This window comes from Desarmillaria tabescens (assembly GCF_030435595.1).
Source record: "Desarmillaria tabescens strain CCBAS 213 chromosome Unknown EV420scaffold_33, whole genome shotgun sequence".
Taxonomy (NCBI): domain Eukaryota; kingdom Fungi; phylum Basidiomycota; class Agaricomycetes; order Agaricales; family Physalacriaceae; genus Desarmillaria; species Desarmillaria tabescens.
The window spans coordinates 280,614-299,127 of NW_026848332.1; the positions used below are offsets into that span (position 1 = coordinate 280,614).

Below are 18,514 nucleotides of genomic sequence, written 5' to 3' on the forward strand. Positions count from 1 at the left end.
TATTGCCTGCACTTCCGGCTGTTGTCCTGAATCCACCCAAATGCTACACAGAATCGGTTTTCTGGCAGTCACCCTCGATTAGCGCTCGGCCCAGTGTTGATATGAGATCAGTTCACTCATGGTTTGTGGTTATCTAAGTTTGATAGCCCGTTAATTCACTTCAGCAAGCAGGCTTTTGTCCTGATCAGGTGCCATCTTAGTAACGAGCACTAATAGACGCCCATCGATACCTCAAGGTCTCCTTTCTACCACCACCACATTTCTATCATGTTCAGCAGACGAGGCAAGGAGCCGTGTAGATACTTCAACACTCCTAGGGGATGTCGTGAAGGTCAGGACTGTAGGTTTCTCCACGAAAGAGCGGGAAGTCCAACATCGCCCATCGATGCCTCGAGGTCTCCTTTCCGCCACCACCACGTTTCTATCATGCTCAGCAGACGAGGCAGGGAGCCGTGTAGATACTTCAACACTCCTGGGGGATGTCGTAACGGTCAGGATTGCAGGTTTCTCCACGAAAGAGCGGGAAGTCCAACATCTTCGTCTTCGTCGACTTCGTTTCAATCGCCTAGACTATCAGGCTGGCCTAGCGCACCCCCAGCTGGCCGGGGGAACTGCAAGTTCTTCTGGACTTCAGGGGAATGTCGACAAGGATTTAATTGTACATTCCGCCATGTTCGCCAGTCGCAGACTCAGAATACAGCAGAGGCGGCTCTAGAAGCAACGTCTTCGGAATCCGACACTGTGACCCTGGACTTCCTGACGACAGAAGGGTTAGCCAGTATCAACAACATCTCCTTGGACGACTTGCATAAAATCGGCCCGACAGAGGCGCATAACATACTCAAACGATTCAATTATCCAACGTTCCAGTTCACACGCCCAGATCAAGTCATTCAGTTCGTCCAGATTCTAGCTAGCGTTGATCGCCGGAATCCACAATGGGTACGCTGTTCGCATAACGCCGGCTCTCGTTACTAAACGATTTCACAGGATACGATTCGCGCCCAGTCATTTCTTGAAACGATAGTTGACTTGAAGGTAGAGCTTCTCTAAATTTTCAAATATGGTTTTGGTCTTATCAAAACCAACAGCATCATGTCCTTGCTCGCATCCGCGAGGTCTTGCAATACTCCCCTGTTTCTTGCCATGCTGGTACCAGCTTCACGGACCTCTCATTCCAAATTGGATATCTCCCGCTTCTTCAGGTAAATTTTATCCTTTCGTCTTCTCTATCGCATATCTCATCAGAGCCCTACTAGTTCTTTGGCTCTGACCTCATCCTCAAAACCAATCTCCACCATAATGTCCAGTATGCAGTCTCGAATATTCATGTGCTCTTTATCAAACTGACATGCATTCCTAGCGCCTTGTACAGTACCCTGGATAGTGGCCTCGAGCATATGCTCGACGTTATTTCTTCTTGCATGGAAGAAATGATCCAGAATCGATCCTGGAAAGATCCTACGCCATCTGTTCTTGCCTCGAGGCAAAGCAACCTTTCGGGGGTGGTCGTTTTTGGCACGATCACTACCCTGCTTACCCAGTAAGAGCTTCTGCTTATTTTCAGTCCTCACCATGTTAAATCCTTCCAGATATTTTCAACGTTTCAAACATGCGATTAATAATCATCCAGACATCTTCGTATTCGCGGGAAACCTTGTTCGATGGTACGATGAATGGGCGGGACTGATCATGACGTCGAGCTTCGAGGATACCATCGACCCCACTGTTCAGGGCTTAACGTTGGAACAAATCAGAGAGTCCATAGGTCGACTCGATGCAATCGTAAAGCGAGAACATGCAAACGTGGAGAGCAAACGGAGACCAGCGCAGCCTCAGGGTCTGAGAGAAGGGCATCAATCTGGAGCATTACAGGCTCATCTCATCCAGACTTATGACGCTCCCGGTTCCCTCCGTCCTCTTGGTCCTCGACACGACAATGATCACTGCGACATAGCCGACATATCGATCCTCCCTACCCAAGATGAGCTGACCTCTGTTGCTCCTCCATACATTCCCGTCAACCTTCCGTACGCTCCACATCATTTGGATCCAAATTCAATGGAGCGGCACCTTGATATTCAGTTCCGTCTACTACGTGAGGAGCTCGTGTAAGCCGTCCGATATAGTGTTCTCCCAAAAGATACTGAGATTCACACATTATAGCGCCCCCATCCGCACGTCTATATCTGCTATCCAAAGTGACTTTGATACTATGCAAGCACAAGCTTCAAGACGTGGCATGCAGCCAGTCCAATTGCAAAAATTACTCAAGGCAAAGGGGGGCATGTACCGCAACGACTCAACCATGTTCCATGTCTATACAAATGTCGAATATGCTCCTCTTGAAGCAGAGCGGCGTGGTTTCACAGTCGGTCTTGTTGTCGATGCTCCTCCCTCAGAACGTGCCCGACACCCTGATCCCAAAGCCAGAAGAGAGTTCTGGGAACATTCTGGTTCAAGACGGCTCAGTGCCGGCAGCCTTGTCGTTTTAGTCATCGCACATTTCCGTCGTCTAAGGGTCTATGCTGGCAGTGTTTCTTCATCGACGGATGACATCATCGAGTCGTCCAAGGTCCATCAGAGTCGCATTGCAATTCGGGTCAATTTTTTCGATCCCGATGTAGAGCTCGGTGCTCTTCGACATGAAAAGATCACTGTTGATGAGAACCGGTTCGCCTTCTTGATGGACAATAACATCATGTTCGAATCTATCAGGCCCTTTTTGGAGAAGCTGCGTTCCGTGGAGCCTACCTCCATTCCTTTTTCCAATTACATCTGTGAAGACAATCTCGGAGGAGTTGCGGTTGCGCCTCCGAGGTATAGCCGAAATCCTCGTTTTCGGTATACCCTAGACTGTCTCTCAAAAGGTAGCGCCAGGGAGTATATCTATCAGCTGGATGCAACGAGCCCTCTGTCGATTCGGAGAGCCCGGTTGCAACTGAAGAGATCGAGCTCTTTGGACCCCAGTCAGTGCGATGCGGTGGTGGACGCGTTGACTCAGGAAGTGGCTCTAATTCAAGGGTGCGTTTTTTGCCATCATCTACGTGTTTAATGTCTCTAACAAATCCTTCGAATATCTAGACCTCCAGGTACCGGAAAGGTACGTTTAGTCGATATCATATGTGAAGTACCAGGTGTTAAAAACATAGACAGAGTTTTACCGGCAAGGAGTTGCTTCGGGTCCTCTTTACCAGCGGAGTCAGGCCGATTGTGATCATTGCTTTCACGAATCATGCACTGGACCATATGCTGCTATCCCTGTTGGATGAAAACATTACAACAAGTATCGTCAGGCTGGGATCCCGGTCCTCAGATGAACGCATCAATGAATATACGTTGGACAATCTGGAGAGGATAACGGATAGAGCGGAATCGCCATTAGATGAAATCGTGCGCAATGCGTATTCTTTCATGCGCCGACTAGAGGACGAAATGACAGAGATACTACAGCATATCCAAACGCCTTCATATACTTGGAGGACTGTCTGGTGTTATCTGCTGAAGTTCCCCGATCATCTCACTTCATTGCTGGACCCTCCTACCCTCTGGATCGAGATACTGTCCGGACCCTATTGCGAGGGTATTGAAGCAAAAGGGGGATGGATACCTGCGAAGAAACGTCGATATACCGACGGCCAGAATAACATATATTACTTTTGGAAAACCGGACAAGATATTTTGTTCATACAGCCACCACAACTACCGCAGAATACTGCGCAGTCAGCTAAAGGGAAGGAACAGATGCAGAAACAGGAGGTCCTTGCAGCGGAGCTTCAGCAGCTCCAACAGGAGTATTTAGAGCGCATGAACAACTTCTTCGTGCCATTATTATTTCCAGAGGGCGAGGTTCCATCCATTCCAACCACCTCCAGGCCGATCGATGAGCTACTGGTCGATGATTCAGTCTGGAACATGTCTATAGAAGAGCGGCAAACGCTGTCGGCATTCTGGGAAGATGACATGAGGTCTATTGCATATAACAGATACAGTCTGCTTTACGAACAACTACGAGAAGAATATGAAGCTGCTTGCAAGCGTTTTAATTACGCAAAGGACGAGGTCAGTAGCAGTTACCGAGTAGCATGAAGCCATTTAGCTTATAGACTGTAGAACCGACGGCGACTACTATCTGAAGTTGACCTTATAGGGTGCACCACTAATGGCGCTGCTAAACTTACCTCACTGTTGACTGTAAGTACAGTCTACCCTTTCCTTCTGTCATTTTCTTAGCATTCGTGTCGGGATTAAGGCTGTGGCGCCCAAAGTATTGATAGTGGAAGAAGCAGGTCAAGTTCTTGAGGCGCATATCTTGTCTTCTCTTGTGCCATCTGGTGAGTGAACAATGGTAATCTATTTCTTATCGAGTCGAATTTTAATTATTTCAAGTGCAACATCTTATTTGTATCGGTGATCCACAGCAACTTCGTCCTACCTTGGCCAACTTCTGTGAGTGAGATGTCAGACCTGGTGGGGCTCAACTCATTTATTCATTTTTGCAGCTCTCTCTGTGGATAGTGAACGAGGACGCAAACTCTACAAATTTGATCGTTCTTTGATGGAACGACTGGCAGACAGTGGGTTCCCGATGTCCCAGATCAATGTCCAGCGGAGAATGCGTCCTACCATCTCTCATAATATCCGGTGGGTCATATTTCTCCTAGTAACCTGTTTAGTAATTTATATACTCGTTAGAAAAATTTTATATCCTAACTTGGAGGACCACGGCCTCGTCAAGAAGTACCCTCCTGTTCAAGGGATGGAAAACGATATTTTCTTCTTTACTCACACAAATCAGGAGAAAGCTGCAGACAGCGATGGCTCGGTTTCTAAAGTCAATATATTTGAAGTGAGTTGATTTCGGCACAAATTTCCATGAAAGGAAGGCTTGAACAAAGACTAGGTTAAAATGATTGTTGACCTTGTCGTGTACCTTTTGAAGCAAGAGGCTTATAGTTCACCTGGAGATATTGCTGTCCTTTGCGCGTATTTGGGCCAGTTACGAGAACTGAAATCTGCTCTGAAATCCCTCAAAGTTGTCGTTTCGGTCGATGAACGCGATCAGGATCAGCTAGTTATGGAGGGGATAGACGATGAAGGGTATGTAGAACAAGTTACTGTGTCTCAGCATGTACGATTTTCTTTGTTTTTTCTTCATAATATTGGTCAATGACACCTTCTAGGTCCGTCTAGGCACTGTCGATAATTTCCAGGGCGAGGAAGCAAAAATTGTCATCGTGTCTCTCGTCCGAAATTCTGGATCTTTCGATAGCGAGAATTCAATTGGTTTCCTGAAGGTAATTTGGATGTTTTTCATGCATTCAGCTTGTCCATGTAATAAACATCTTTAGTCTTCCAACCGAATCAATGTGGCGCTGTCGCGTGCTCAGCACGGGTTGTACATCCTTGGGAACGCTTCCAATCTTCGTCAAAATTCCACCTGGAAGACTATCATAAACGAAATGGAGCAACGGGACCAGATTGGTTTCGGATTTTCAGTAGTATGCTCTCGTCACCCAGATCAGAGGAATGTAATCACGGAACCGGGTCAACTCAGTGTTGTGGCACCAGAAGGTGAGCATACAGATCAATGATGGCGACCGTCAGAATTAATAAAGTTGCTTATAGGTGGCTGCTGCTTTGCTTGTGATTATCGTATGGACTGCGGTCACATTTGTCCTTCAGTGGTATTTTCAGTTGACTCTTCTCTAAGTGCTGTCGAAACTCAAGTTTTTCATTTTCTTAGTGTCATCCCGACCTCGACAAACATCGCAGTATGTGGTGCGACATGCTGTGTCTCCGGACTCCATGTCCTCGTATGCATCCATGTCCTAAGAGATGCTCGGACAAATGTGGCCCCTGTAGATTCCCATTCGACAACGTCGAACTTCCTTGCGGTCACAAAGCGTCAATTTCATGGTATGATGATCAACTCTCATGTTTTCTGACGCCTGGCTCACTTTAGTTTGCTATCTCCCCCAGCTACCAAGTGGAAAATCTATCTGCAGTTTTCTGTCATGAAAAGGTCATAAAGCAGTTGCCACTTTGTGGACATGAAGCAACAGTGCGCTGTTCGGATAATCCTCGAAATCACCGATGCCTCAAGGCTTGCGGAGGAACTATGTCATGCTGCGGAAACTCGTGCCAATCCTCTTGTGGGGACTGCACGGAACTTAACCTGCCACCAGCAGGTCAGGAGTTCGAAGGAGTTCTCGACTTGAAAATCAAGCGCACCTTGCACAAATCGCATCGATGCGAGCGACTCTTATTCTGTCAACACAAATGTGGTCTCGACTGTTCTCAAGATCATGAATGCAATACTTCATGTGCTCAGGCATGCCGCCAACGTTGTGTTCACCACAAGTGTTCCAAGCAATGCGCTGAAGACTGTCCACCTTGTGCTGAACCTTGTGACTGGATCTGTCCTCATCTTTCCTGTCCAGTTCTCTGTGGATCTGTAAGTTGTATGATTTTACTTCTGTTTCGCAGTTGTTGACTTTGACTCAAGATCTGTGCGCGTCTACCATGTGATGAACCGTGTCGCACTGTTCTTCCATGTGGCCATATCTGCCCTTCAGGTAAGCCATGCTGGTGTTCATGTTCTGAACCGATCCAAACAAAGCTTTATTCCAGTATGCGGTGAACCGTGCCGTCAACAGAAATGCATTGAATGTCTTTCTGACGAAGACAAAATGGACATCGTAGACTTTGTCATGCAACGGACGCTTGCTGAGATGCCTGTTGGATCGGAAGATATCAGCGACAAGTTGATTACTCTAGATTGTGGACACGTCTTCACGGTGGAGACTCTAGACGGCCATTTTCAAATGACTGACTATTACGAGGTCGACGAGATGGGGTCTTACAAAGGAATGAAAGCTCCTCCCATCGAATTTCAGCGACCACCAACTTGTCCAACTTGTCAGTCACCCATTACGGCTCGGCGCTATGGAAGAATCTCGAAGCGAGCGAATCTCGACATTTTGGAGCGGAATGTTGCCAGTATGATGTCCCAACGTCTGGCCGAGGTTATCCCGTCCATCGAGACCCTCAGCAATAACCTGGAAAAACTAAAAGCTCGGGCAGAAAAACTTAAAGTCGCGCCGAATTTCAAGTGTCATCCTGCCGCTGGGTTTGAGGACCTGATCAAAACAAGGGAAGGCTTCATGACGGAGAAAGCAGATGAAGTGTTAGAACATTATATGTTCACTGCTAGGTCTATGATTGTTCACCATGGCCTGTCGGACTCTGAGGCCACATCATGGATGGGTATTGTTGTGGATCTTCATAGGGTCTACAAAAAGGTAGCTGACATTGCAATGACGCGGTCTGCACATGCCCGTGCCTACGAATCGGCTCTTTCTACTCTCTACCGCTTGGAGCTTGCACACCTCGCTGCCGAACCACCACCGGAAATGCTCCGGATCCGTCCCGAACACATTGTAGTGCGTAACGTCGACCGGAAGATTGGACAACCACCTCATAAGGCTGCTCGTCGCTATCATCTCGAAGCATTCATATTATCCGTCGAGTTGAGGCTCATGTTGGGAAGCATTGCTCGTTCTCGTTTTGAGGCACTTCCGGTGACTTCCAACGAGCCTGAAGTTCTTCATCATCGTCATGTCTGGTACTCGTTCACCTTGTTCATCTATCAATCTTGTGTCGTCGACTGTCAGAAGGTTATTGCTATCGCTCACGCAACTTCTTCGTCGCGCCTGGCTGCTCGTTCTGCAAGCTTGATGTTCTGTTCAGACTTTGAACAATTCCGTTTTTGGGTGTTGGAGAAACGCAGGCACGCGTTCAAAAGTGGTGCATTAGCAGAAGCTCGGGACGGCCTGGTAGCGGAAGTTCAAGCCGACAAGAAGAAGATGGAGAGTCGCTTGAAAGAGCTTGAACAGTCGTACTTCACAAGTCGTCCGTCGAGTGATCCATCCCTGATCAATGAAGAACGTCAATGGTTCCACGGAAACTGCAGCGCCAAAATTGAGCGCTGCTTCAAGGAGTATGGGAAATTGGAAGATCACATTATGAATGACGCTGTCTATCAGCCAATGTCCCTGCAAGAGAAACGAGACATTGTTAAGGCCTTAGGGTTTTCGCACCGAGGTCATTTCTACAACTGCATAAATGGCCACACATTCGTTATCACCGAGGTACCGTACATCGTCTAAACCGATATCTGACATATTGAAATATCTTTTCAGTGCGGAGGAGCGATGCAGGCTAGCCAATGGTTAGTTCGTCAATCGGAATAGTCGTTGCTTTGCTTACCCCAATTCTGTTTTAGTCCTGAGTGTAGAGCGCCAATAGGCGGCGGAAATCATATACTCGACTCCTCCAATACCCGCGCTCGAGAATATGAAGACATTTCAAGGCAGCAAGGTGGAGAGGCAAGCCCATGGACATGGGCGGCAGGCGCTTAAGAAGATGAGGATGGGGAAAGATCATATGGATAATTATCGAAGTATCGGGTTTCGAATTACTTTGCAATAGCACAGATCAACTGTTTTAATTAGCCCCTCTATGCTGTAAATATCTCCCATAATCAAAAGCATGCTTACTTTTCAGGCCGTCGAGTGTGCCATCCTCGTATGAAAGGCTCGACCCTACACTTTATACGAGATGCACTGTCGTCTTCACCACCCCGCTGAGGCGTCTCCAGTATCCGTACTAGCAGCGCGGAAGGAAGGACTGTCGTGGCCGGAGGTAAGAACGAGCTACGAAAACTGGAATACTGGGTAGCTGCTCCAGTCTCAAAGCGACTCGCATCGTGCAGTGTTCCTTGGAAGATCGAGGAGTGAAGAGAGAGGGGTAAATTGGTCCGTTAGTCATTGCGACCTCCAGGAGCCTTCCATCCGCGCTACGACGAGCTTTCACCGTACTCTGCCGGCCTTCTTCTCTTCCACGATCAGACTGGAGAATGGAGGAAGAGCCGAAGGAGTGGGCGGTATCGATGAATGGCTGGCGGAGAGAAGGGAAGGAAAGGCAATGAAGACAGATGATCCTCCAATGCTTTTTGCTCCGGAGTGGATTCCAGCAGTCCCTCGAACGAACGCTTTGGGTGTGCTTCGCAGCCGGATACCCTCTCTCTCTCTCAGCCAGCTCACACTGCTTTGTCAGAGTCAGAACTCTGCCCTTGGGCACCAAAGCTCTCTTCATCAGGTTCTACCACTGCAAGGAGTGACCAGCAGTTTCTGGAATCTTGCCGAGCATGAGGAAAGATAGTCGTTTCTCCTTCTTTGATTTCCGTGTTTTCCAGGTCACCCACTTGAATGCGCGACTTCCCTTCGCGCGCCTCCAGATACCAAATCGAAGCAGATATCAAGTTGTGGCTGAACTTGAAGGCAAACCATGATCGGTATACTAGTATTTGCTATCTGAATCGACGCGTAGGTGAAGGCGCTATTTGAACAAAAATCGCATTAGCTCGATACACGCGATAGGTATTCAAAACGCACCTGTCTTCCATTATCTACAGGGGAAAATCGAGCTCATTTCTATAGGGCGATGCACGACATTGTGAGATGTATCGACCATCTATGTGACAGAGTTGCTCCTTTGTTTCCCTTCGAACGCGCGCGACATGGCAGAAATAATATCGAGGTGACAGTTATGCCGACGGTACACGTAACATATTGATGAAACGCATATTTGTCCTCCAGTACTAGTGAAAGCGGACTGCGATTCATGATAAATATCAAGGATGCAACAGAAAGTAAGGAAAGACGATACGTACTGAGGATCCTATCTCAAGCATTCCGCTCCTTCAGTCCCGTTCCAGAGAGTCGCACATTGTAATATTGCCTGCATACGTGCACGTAGTAGTCCATCAGCGAGAGGGCAGCAAAGCCGGTGTAAACGGGGGGAGAGGCCGAGAACTTGAAGGTCGGTTACGATGCAGTTTTGTTTTCGGCATTTTCCTTGGCCTGCTTTGCTCTGACCGTCAACGGCCACCGGCAGCCAGTCTCGATTTCAATTTATGCAACGTTGTCTCGAAGGTTCAACCAATGCATATCCCGAGTCCGTGACTGCCTTCATCTAATATAGCCTCATCAAGCACAAATCCCACCAATACTGGATTTCGCCTTGGGGAACTATCGGTCGCTCCTACTCTTTCTCTTCTACCACCACCATCTCGTTACCTCCTGCTGCATATACGCCGTCGTCACCGTCATTTTACGCTGTGGAATGTTACATCTTGCTTGCGATTCAATCCTTTCCCTTGTGTCCTTCACTTTCACCACCGAGGTGGATCGCAAACATTTACAGGCGTGATGCTGTGGACTGCAACTGGCGCGCAAGGTGGATATATGCGCTATGTTTCGACTTCAGCAACATCAGTTTATGTTTACGTCGTCATGTTTGGTGGCCAGCAGGGTCTTTGGGCACTGAATGCATGTGTTATCGCATTATTACTTACTTGTGGATGCTCACAACGAGGTAGTGATTTCGTCCGCCGTCTCAGTATCATCTTGAATGGATTGGCCATGGTACGATACATCTATATTTCTGTGACACGCGGTGGTCTAATCATCATTGTGAAGGTCCTGTGTTTCGTTTTATCCGGTCTGTTTCGTAATTTTCGTAAGGATTCTACCATCTTGTCCATTATCACAGCGTTGATATTATATAACGCTTAGGACCTTTTGTATTCAAATGGTATTGGTATTGGTACCGGCACAAGGTATAGCATTGGAGACTTACAACCAGAAATTCTTCCAATGAGCTGCAAGATAAAGCCGTAGATTGGGATGGTTGGTATATTCTTCAGCCGGGTTACGATGAATATGTATACTATAGTGAACGGCAATAAAATCAAGCTCAATCAAGCCTATTGAATCTTCTGGGAACTTGACGTGATTGACTGATGTAGGTCGAAACAGCTCGATCTGAGCTGGAAAAGGGTTCACATTTCGAAGCCATGGCGAGTGGGATCAAGTCCCGTTGTCCTTTTTCCTTGGGCTTGATTTGGTTCAACCTGGCTCGACCGACTTTTCACTGGGTCGATCATTCATCAAGGGGTAGGGTAAAGCCTTCACTTATCTGTTAATGGATGCCATACCAGGTAACTAAGCTTTTCAACATCCAGAACGCCTTGCTAACATCAAACGACATAGAAACATACTTGTTATTTCGCAGGTGTGCTTACTGGGACCTTCTCCCCAATTCGCCTTGGTCAGGTCCTCAAGAAACCACCACTACGGAACCTTCTCTGAGCTGCACACGTACATGAAGGAAAAACCCAAGCACGTCGACCCATGGACTGCAAGTTTTGGCCCCAGTCGGGATGGAAATATCTCTACATCTGGGATTTTACGCAATGCTACCACTTCAAATTGAATGAAACCTGTTTTCTTGCTCGTTTCTCGTGCTCTCAGTACTTCTTGCCCCTTCGCAAATCACTATGCGCCCGATAAGCAAAACCTCTTTCTAGCGTGTGCGGTCCTTCCCGCTCTAACCCGAGCCGAAACCCTTCGCTTTCTCGGATTCAAGTTGTTTCCAGTCGTCCCAGGGCTTCCCTATTCTAAAGTCTTAGCGCCACCTTCAGCGGCATCTGGGGATAACAGTTCAGCTTTTATCGGGGGTTTTATGGGGAACTATGACGATCAGCCAAGTGACGAAGACAATAGGTCACCTCGTTGACGAGTAGGGTTCAGCCGTTCATATATCACATTTGATGGTTTGAAAAACAATCATCCAGGATACCCCTTCCCAGTGAAAGAACTACCGTGGATGCAAACCGCGTGTCCAGTTTGTATGTCATAGGCTACAAGACGCTGACAATGTCTACAGGCGCGCCCTGTCTACTACAGGGACAGGCAGAGAATACATGCAAATGGCTTCAGAGAAAGGTGCATATTAAATTAAATGCATCACTGAAGATTATTAGAGCAACTCCGAGGCAGGCCGATCGCGTCTTCGCTCATATCGAGGCGTGTTGCAGGTTGTCAACTATCATCATCATCCGAGGAAGGCCGACCCATACTCAGTGATTCCGAGGCGCCTGCCTCGTTGGCTGATCCCATCCCACTCGTCTGCGCAACCCTGTGGTCTCCTTCTCCACTGGACTGGGCCCGGCGAAACCGCTCCAGCCTCTCCTTAACGTCTGCATCAAGAGGTATCAAGTGCTTTTCAGCTGTATACAATCATTAGCCAAACTAAAGGGTAGAGAGCAACAGACAAACCCTTGTTCCTAAATTCCATCAACGTCTCCTCCAGCAGCGTACCGCAGTCTGACCACATATGAAGCCACTGGCTGGATCCTGACTCGTCGTTGAAGGCCTGATGTAGGTGCAATACCGGACGTATCAGGTCAGTTTTCATCACTTCGAGGGCATCGGCTGGCGGTATCCTAGAATGAGAAATTGAATGAAACAGGGTAATAATCACCTACGATAGGCAATGAGCGCCTTCAAGCACTTGACCCTAGCTATCTCAGCTTCGACTCGATCTCCTCGGCGCTTTTGTATGATATCGTGAATATCGATGCTCTTGCTTATTATCTCAAAGTTTTTGGGTTCTAGAATGTGTTTCCTGAGATACTCTGATCGATAATGAGCGAGCGGCATCAGGCGAAGGGTCTACCACACTTACCGTAGGGTACAAGTGCCCTTAAAGCGTCTCGCACATTTACCAGTGGCTGTGCACCCTCGCCGTTGTTCGTGGCACCGTCCCTTTGAAATACAGCGAATATTGGGCTCTTGTCGTTCTTCATTGTCTTTTTACCGAGTTCTATGATGTCGGTTAACAGAGGCCTAAACCGCGAGCCATCTTTTGTATTATTGTCTCTATCTGTGTTACAAGATCAACCAAATATAATCATATCGATGCAAATGAGCACCTCACCTCGCTTGGCAAGCGACTCGAGAAACTCAACTGCCTTTACTCGAGACATTCGGTGCTTCAAAGCTCTGATAATCGTCCCGATGGCATCGCTACCATTGATAAGCCGACGTAACTTGTCATCTAAGGATAGGTAGGTCATCCAGGATCCTCGTGATCATATAGATCCTTTATACTCACCACAGTTATACAGCATATTAAGAAAATCTTGAACCCGATTCAGAGTATGGCCCAAGTTGCTCTGTGACCCCTTATTCCGGATTTGCGTAGACCGAGTTAACTGAATCATCTCAAAAATGATTATCTTCCCCACTGATTCCATATCTGGAGCTAGGCGCCATCCTGGAGATTTCTTGCGGAGCAGTGATACCAAATCATCTAGTGGGTACGTATATAGGACTGAATATTCAGCGAGCATGGGAAAACCGACCATTAGATAAAATTCCGCCAAGGAGCACATAACCATCCCCCTCGTCAAGCCAAAGTTCGACACACATTGCCTCAAGGACCTTTTGAATTACATCCCTGATGTTCTCAGTGCCATCTAAATTGCGAACATCCATCACCGGCAACTTGAACAATCGAAGTGCAACATATACGCACCTTTAACAGCTCGAAGTTTGCAACGTATGATGCTCAAGAATGCAGGCATTACATGCTCGTGCTGAGACCTTAAGTAATGAGTTTCAGTGCCAAAGAGCTCAGTAACCAATGTCGCCATGAAATTGGTTTCCTGCAAAGCTATCTGCTTGAATTCTTCGTCTTGTAATCAGTTGTCAGTGAAGTATCACTTTTCATGTTGAAGGAATCCTACCCTTGCCAAAATACTGACTGAGACATCGCATATATGTTCCTTTCGCAGTGAGATTTCCATTCTGAATGCCCAACATGAGGCTTCTCAATAGGTTGCTTTTCTGGGTAGCTGAAAGAGGCATCAACTGGACAATGACAGCACTTGCAGCCAATAACGCATACAGCGACCTGGAGTCGAGTCAGTCGACCACCGTTTAATTACTTCTTTAGACATATTTCTGAGAGTCAAAGCAGCATGAAATCTGGTCTGATCGTCCTCCAGGTACTTTAAGAGTTTTGAAACCAGCGACGACCATCCTTTTTAGACACCAACAGTTATAGTAGATAGTTCTTTAGAAGATAAGGACTTACTGGTACTTTTATTGCTGCCTGCACCTTTCGGTGGCTTGCCAACCCATATCATGAACTTTTGCTCCATTAGATAGGCTGTTAGACATTGTCAATTCACGCAGGCACCAAATGTGAAAAAAAAAAAAATCGCAAACATATTTTAGCGAGGCGCATTAAACAAGACAAGCCCGCTAGAGGCTGAATTGAGTGGTTGCCTGGGCCAAGTCCTAGGCAATCATAGAGAAATTCTGGCCAGTTCATTTGCTCATCCTTCAGTATCATTACTGCCGGTCCAGAATGGCAGTCGGTGCCCTGTTGATTGGAGACCTGGGAGTCCAAGACCAATTGTAAGAGGCACTGAAGACTGGCAATTTTCAGCTCCTTGTATCCCTTTTCTTCCTTGTGTATTTTGAGCATTCTTTCAAGCTCCGGTAAGACATCTTTTTCTGATATAATCTGTTGACTAAACCCTGATATGTATTCTCAGTCTGAGAGATGGAATAATATGGGTCAAAGCATACTGTGGTTTGCGAGTTGGAAGAGACAAGAGGCACTTCCAGCTTGGATGCGAGTATCGCGGTCTGCTTTGAGCATCTTCACAAAGATGCCAATTTTGCTCGATATCTTCTTTGCGCTTCGAGCTGAATGTCGATGAGAGACAAAGAATCAACACACAATGCATAAGACTCACAGGACAATGCCATAATAGATAGACGCCATAGCAAGGAAACCTGCTCATTGACAACTGTGGAGGAATCAAGCCGTTCAATCATCTCCTGCGCAAAGGCATCATCAAATAAATCCATTTCGAAGACATGTTTCCACTCATCGGCCCAGGACAAGTCACCGGCCTTACCTGGGTCAGAGTTTATACCTAATTTTATGATAGATTCCAGATCTATTGTCTTGGCACCGAGAAACCTGGCTTTGGATTTGTAGTTTTTACGGCTGAAGGCCACGGACACGTGGATATGTTGACGAGGGACAATTGAGCGACCCTTCCCAAAATGCGGAATTCTGTAACCGAGTTAGTATCACTACAATCCTGCAACGGGCAGAAGGTAGTACCGAGTAGTAGCATTCGGATCTGTGTATTGGTACCGTGTGATGGGCAGGACCTCGAGTAAATGCCAGAAACTCCGCAACGATATCGTTGGTCTGCTTTTATGAAGATTATCCCACGTCCAGTCACCAAAAAAGTTCCGTTTTCTACAACGAAGACCGATATCAATTGCTTGATTCTCCATCCAAAGAAGAGGAACAAGGCCAAGGCTCAGAGTACGTGGGTCATTGCTTCCACCGCTGTGAAACAAGGGGTTACTAAAACCAATAAAAGACGCATTTTTGACATACACATCTGAATGACTGCCTACGAACCACACCTCTTTAACGTCCATCTCCTTGTCATCGAGACTGTAATAATCCAATCGAAGATTTGGTGTCCATCCACCAGCCAAGTACGTGGGGAGAAACTTGATACGGCATTCATCGAGAGCAAGTCCGTGGCGGAAAGTGCAATTGTGGTAGGCAGTAGTGGTCAGTGGTAAGGGACTTTTCTGTACTAGCCCTACAGATGCGACAGTATCCCTACATTAAAAGTGAGAATTTCGATATGACTGAGGTAAGTGTGCAACACACCATACACCGACGAAGTGGAGCTTGACGTTTCTTGAAAATGTACGCTTAAAATTTTCGCACAGAGCTCTTGCATCCGCTTCGTCTTTGATGGCTGATCGTGATTCATGAGTTTAATATTGAAAAGAAAAATGGTCCTTGGGTTCTCTTGCCTTTGCCTTTATGCCTATTGGTATACAATTCATAGGCGCTGAAAAGATACACATCATATTAGAAATTTCGGATGAGTTACATAACTGGCAGGACTCACAAGGGAATCAGCCCTACGTTTCCGGAAAGTACGAGGCCAAGCTGCGCAAGGTGAATGAGGCTAAAACATAACATCGAAGTTAAAGAACAAACCTTTTGGATCATCCCTGCCACTGCTCGAACCTGATATGCTCCACGAGAGAACCCTGCAAGAAATATTCGAATCAGTATGACCGAGTACCTCATACAGTACGAAAATGTCATACCGAACAGGAATATCCTGTCCCCATCTCGATAATTATGCGCCAACCACCGATACGCCTTTTCGATGATCACCATGAAACTCCTGACATTTCAGGACAGTGAGTATGACACAAAAGAGACCTAAGAGAATGCTACCTTGCAATTGCCGAGTCAATCGTGTTATAGAACCAAGTAGACAGCCAATGCGTGGTTGAAGGAATATATGTCCCAATACCACTACTATAGAACGTGAGCTGGTTCGCATCCTCGCTTTCCTTCAATATCCGATTGTACAATTCAATGACATTGGTGTTCTGAGAGACGGTGTTAGATCTAGCACATGGGGGGAAAGTGTCACATGCCCAATGTCCAAATTGGTTGGTTGTTCCATCGAGACAGACGACAAGATTTCGGGAAGTGTGTGAAATACAGCGACTATCACATACGTGAGGCTTGCACTCAGGTGTCTTGCACTTGTGGTCACGCTTCCAACGACAGACGCAGTGGACAAGACAAGGACAGTTACATATGCATTGTGGATTGCATTGACATTTGCACTTGGTGTCACGCTTCGTCCGTGAAGATGGATCATGAGATGACGCTGTTGCGTTGGACATACTGGATGGAGGTACTGGCAGAAGGTTGGGATTCCAAGCTGAGAAATATTGTCACGGTCGCTGTTCAAGATTTGGTAGGTGTCAGGGCGTCTGTGCCGAGCGAACTAAGACTTCGTAATCGATGACAGGAGCAACCGAGCTATAGGGATAGGACGTCGCGGACTGTGGGTACTTGGTTTGTCCAGAAAGGGGACCGATATTTAAAGGAGAGGAAGCAGTAGAAGATCTATTCGTGGATGCCATAAGGAAGTCGAGAGACTTCCACAGCATGACCTATCTATTAGAGGGTGAGGCCGACGACAGAAATAGACATGAGTGTGACTATGGCTGCTGTAGGGACAACCTCCGCGCACTTAATGTAAGGCTAATACCGGAAATGAACTTGAGCTTGAGTTGAGAAAGTCTACCTTCTGCCGTTGAGTCAAGGCAGTCCGGCAATAGAATTGGACAACGAACATACCTTGACATGTCTTAGTATGCCGGCTCGTAAGGCGTGATTGTTCGCGTTATGCCACTACCGTACCTCTCAGCCGCATGACAATCCGATACGTATACGTTCAGTGGGCTGGTGCACACGGGATCAGTGGCCGCCACGGCTTGCTTGAATTTCATACAGCCATGGATACCGAGACGCCAAGACCTCAGCTCATCTGACAAGTGGGAGCTATAGCGCTTAGGAGAGAACATTGCTAGTGATTGTTGAAGATTGATACGGCACTATATTTGCCCTCATGTGTGCGCCACTGTGATAGGTCCCTAGGTTCCAATTCAGTATTCAATACATGACATAGAGTTTCGCATACCCCTCGGACGGAACCAGAGCTACTGTTACCAGAATAACGATGCGGCTGCCCTGCCCTGCCTGCCTGCCTGCCCCGATGCGGAACCTCAAACGACGTTCCGGGCAGGAGAGACTCTAAAATGGCGCAGAAAGAAGACACTCTAACATGAAAGAAAAAGCAAGAACACATCACGAATTACCAACTTGATGAACAGGATGCACCTAGTGTGAGGTGATACAACTTTAATAAGTCCCGATTCATTGCACAAGAAGGATGAGCGAGGAGCCCAGGGAACGAGATGAGTAACAAGACGTCCCAGATGTTGAGAAGCTTTAGTTATACGGTATGGCATGCATTGAGAATGAGGTGAGCGAGCTTATTATACTACCCCTTGACAGATGGTCAGAAAACGCTCGACGATGACTATGAAGAACATACCATTGATTATACGACCGAACCCGCCAACACCCTGTTCGCCGTCTCCATGACCTCCCCGTAGCCTGCATAATCCCTACTCCCAACGACCTCACACAGCTGTCACCATATTAGCGGTTACGGACTCGGAATAGCGTTAGTTGGGAATCGTCTTTGTCGATGGGCTATTGTAAGCCCTCATCTACATTTCGTCGAATTCGACAAGTGTTGGAGGAAATGTTGAAATAGACGGTCCTCCATGCTTCAAGATTCAAGATTCAACCCTCGCACGGTCGTCGAGGTCGAATGTGAGTCCTTGCTTATAACTTGAGGAGTACTGTGTAAAGACCGGCTGCTGGCGGCAGTCGGTCAAGGGAACCTGGAAAATGCCGGGCTAGGTTGTCTCAGGCTCTCGTGACCGTGATCAACCTCCTGGCCTCTCATTGGCCTCTCCTCCTCCCCCCCGTCTGAAACCGTTTCCATTAGACTCGTTGCCCTCTCGCTACCAGGATACTAGTGCGCATATATGCAGGAAATACCATGGCAGGACTCTCTATAGAAGGGTCGAAGGAGTGACGGAATGTTCGAGATATGCTCCTCATTTCAGAGGTACGTATCGTTTTCGTTCCTCTCTGTTACATGCTTGAT

General features: G+C 47.2%; 4 protein-coding genes across 4 annotated transcripts; 2 read left to right on the top strand and 2 right to left on the bottom strand.

Moving 5' to 3' along the window:
* Positions 1-25: 25 nt before the first annotated feature.
* Positions 26-8,547, top strand: EV420DRAFT_714274 (uncharacterized protein). The gene is made up of 25 exons (XM_060483193.1): positions 26-121; positions 172-942; positions 991-1,038; positions 1,092-1,205; positions 1,260-1,309; positions 1,364-1,543; positions 1,593-2,111; positions 2,167-3,024; positions 3,085-3,103; positions 3,157-4,062; positions 4,114-4,194; positions 4,253-4,334; positions 4,390-4,449; positions 4,503-4,644; positions 4,696-4,849; positions 4,904-5,131; positions 5,184-5,297; positions 5,352-5,574; positions 5,629-5,687; positions 5,747-5,919; positions 5,983-6,457; positions 6,509-6,578; positions 6,634-8,153; positions 8,205-8,233; positions 8,288-8,547. The coding sequence occupies exons 2-25, from the start codon at positions 268-270 to the stop codon at positions 8,421-8,423; spliced, it is 6,915 nt and encodes a 2,304-aa protein (XP_060327712.1). The 5' UTR covers positions 26-121; positions 172-267; the 3' UTR covers positions 8,424-8,547.
* Positions 8,548-9,933: 1,386 nt separating this feature from the next.
* Positions 9,934-10,933, top strand: EV420DRAFT_1560669 (uncharacterized protein). Its single transcript, XM_060473826.1, has 2 exons — positions 9,934-10,490; positions 10,545-10,933. The coding sequence occupies exons 1-2, from the start codon at positions 10,275-10,277 to the stop codon at positions 10,638-10,640; spliced, it is 312 nt and encodes a 103-aa protein (XP_060327713.1). The 5' UTR covers positions 9,934-10,274; the 3' UTR covers positions 10,641-10,933.
* An 862-nt stretch (positions 10,934-11,795) lies between these two features.
* On the bottom strand, positions 11,796-13,912 carry EV420DRAFT_714358 (uncharacterized protein). The gene is made up of 9 exons (XM_060483194.1): positions 13,658-13,912; positions 13,447-13,605; positions 13,274-13,387; positions 13,024-13,221; positions 12,847-12,966; positions 12,595-12,792; positions 12,395-12,544; positions 12,186-12,341; positions 11,796-12,136 (listed from the first exon to the last, which is right to left on the bottom strand). The coding sequence occupies exons 1-9, from the start codon at positions 13,776-13,778 to the stop codon at positions 11,949-11,951; spliced, it is 1,404 nt and encodes a 467-aa protein (XP_060327714.1). The 5' UTR covers positions 13,779-13,912; the 3' UTR covers positions 11,796-11,948.
* On the bottom strand, positions 13,734-16,841 carry EV420DRAFT_714383 (uncharacterized protein). The gene is made up of 13 exons (XM_060483195.1): positions 16,416-16,841; positions 16,210-16,367; positions 16,077-16,156; positions 15,964-16,016; positions 15,872-15,912; positions 15,774-15,811; positions 15,625-15,715; positions 15,340-15,573; positions 15,055-15,288; positions 14,678-15,003; positions 14,508-14,627; positions 14,008-14,456; positions 13,734-13,953 (listed from the first exon to the last, which is right to left on the bottom strand). The coding sequence occupies exons 1-12, from the start codon at positions 16,668-16,670 to the stop codon at positions 14,101-14,103; spliced, it is 1,986 nt and encodes a 661-aa protein (XP_060327715.1). The 5' UTR covers positions 16,671-16,841; the 3' UTR covers positions 13,734-13,953; positions 14,008-14,100.
* Between the last annotated feature and the right edge of the window lie 1,673 nt (positions 16,842-18,514).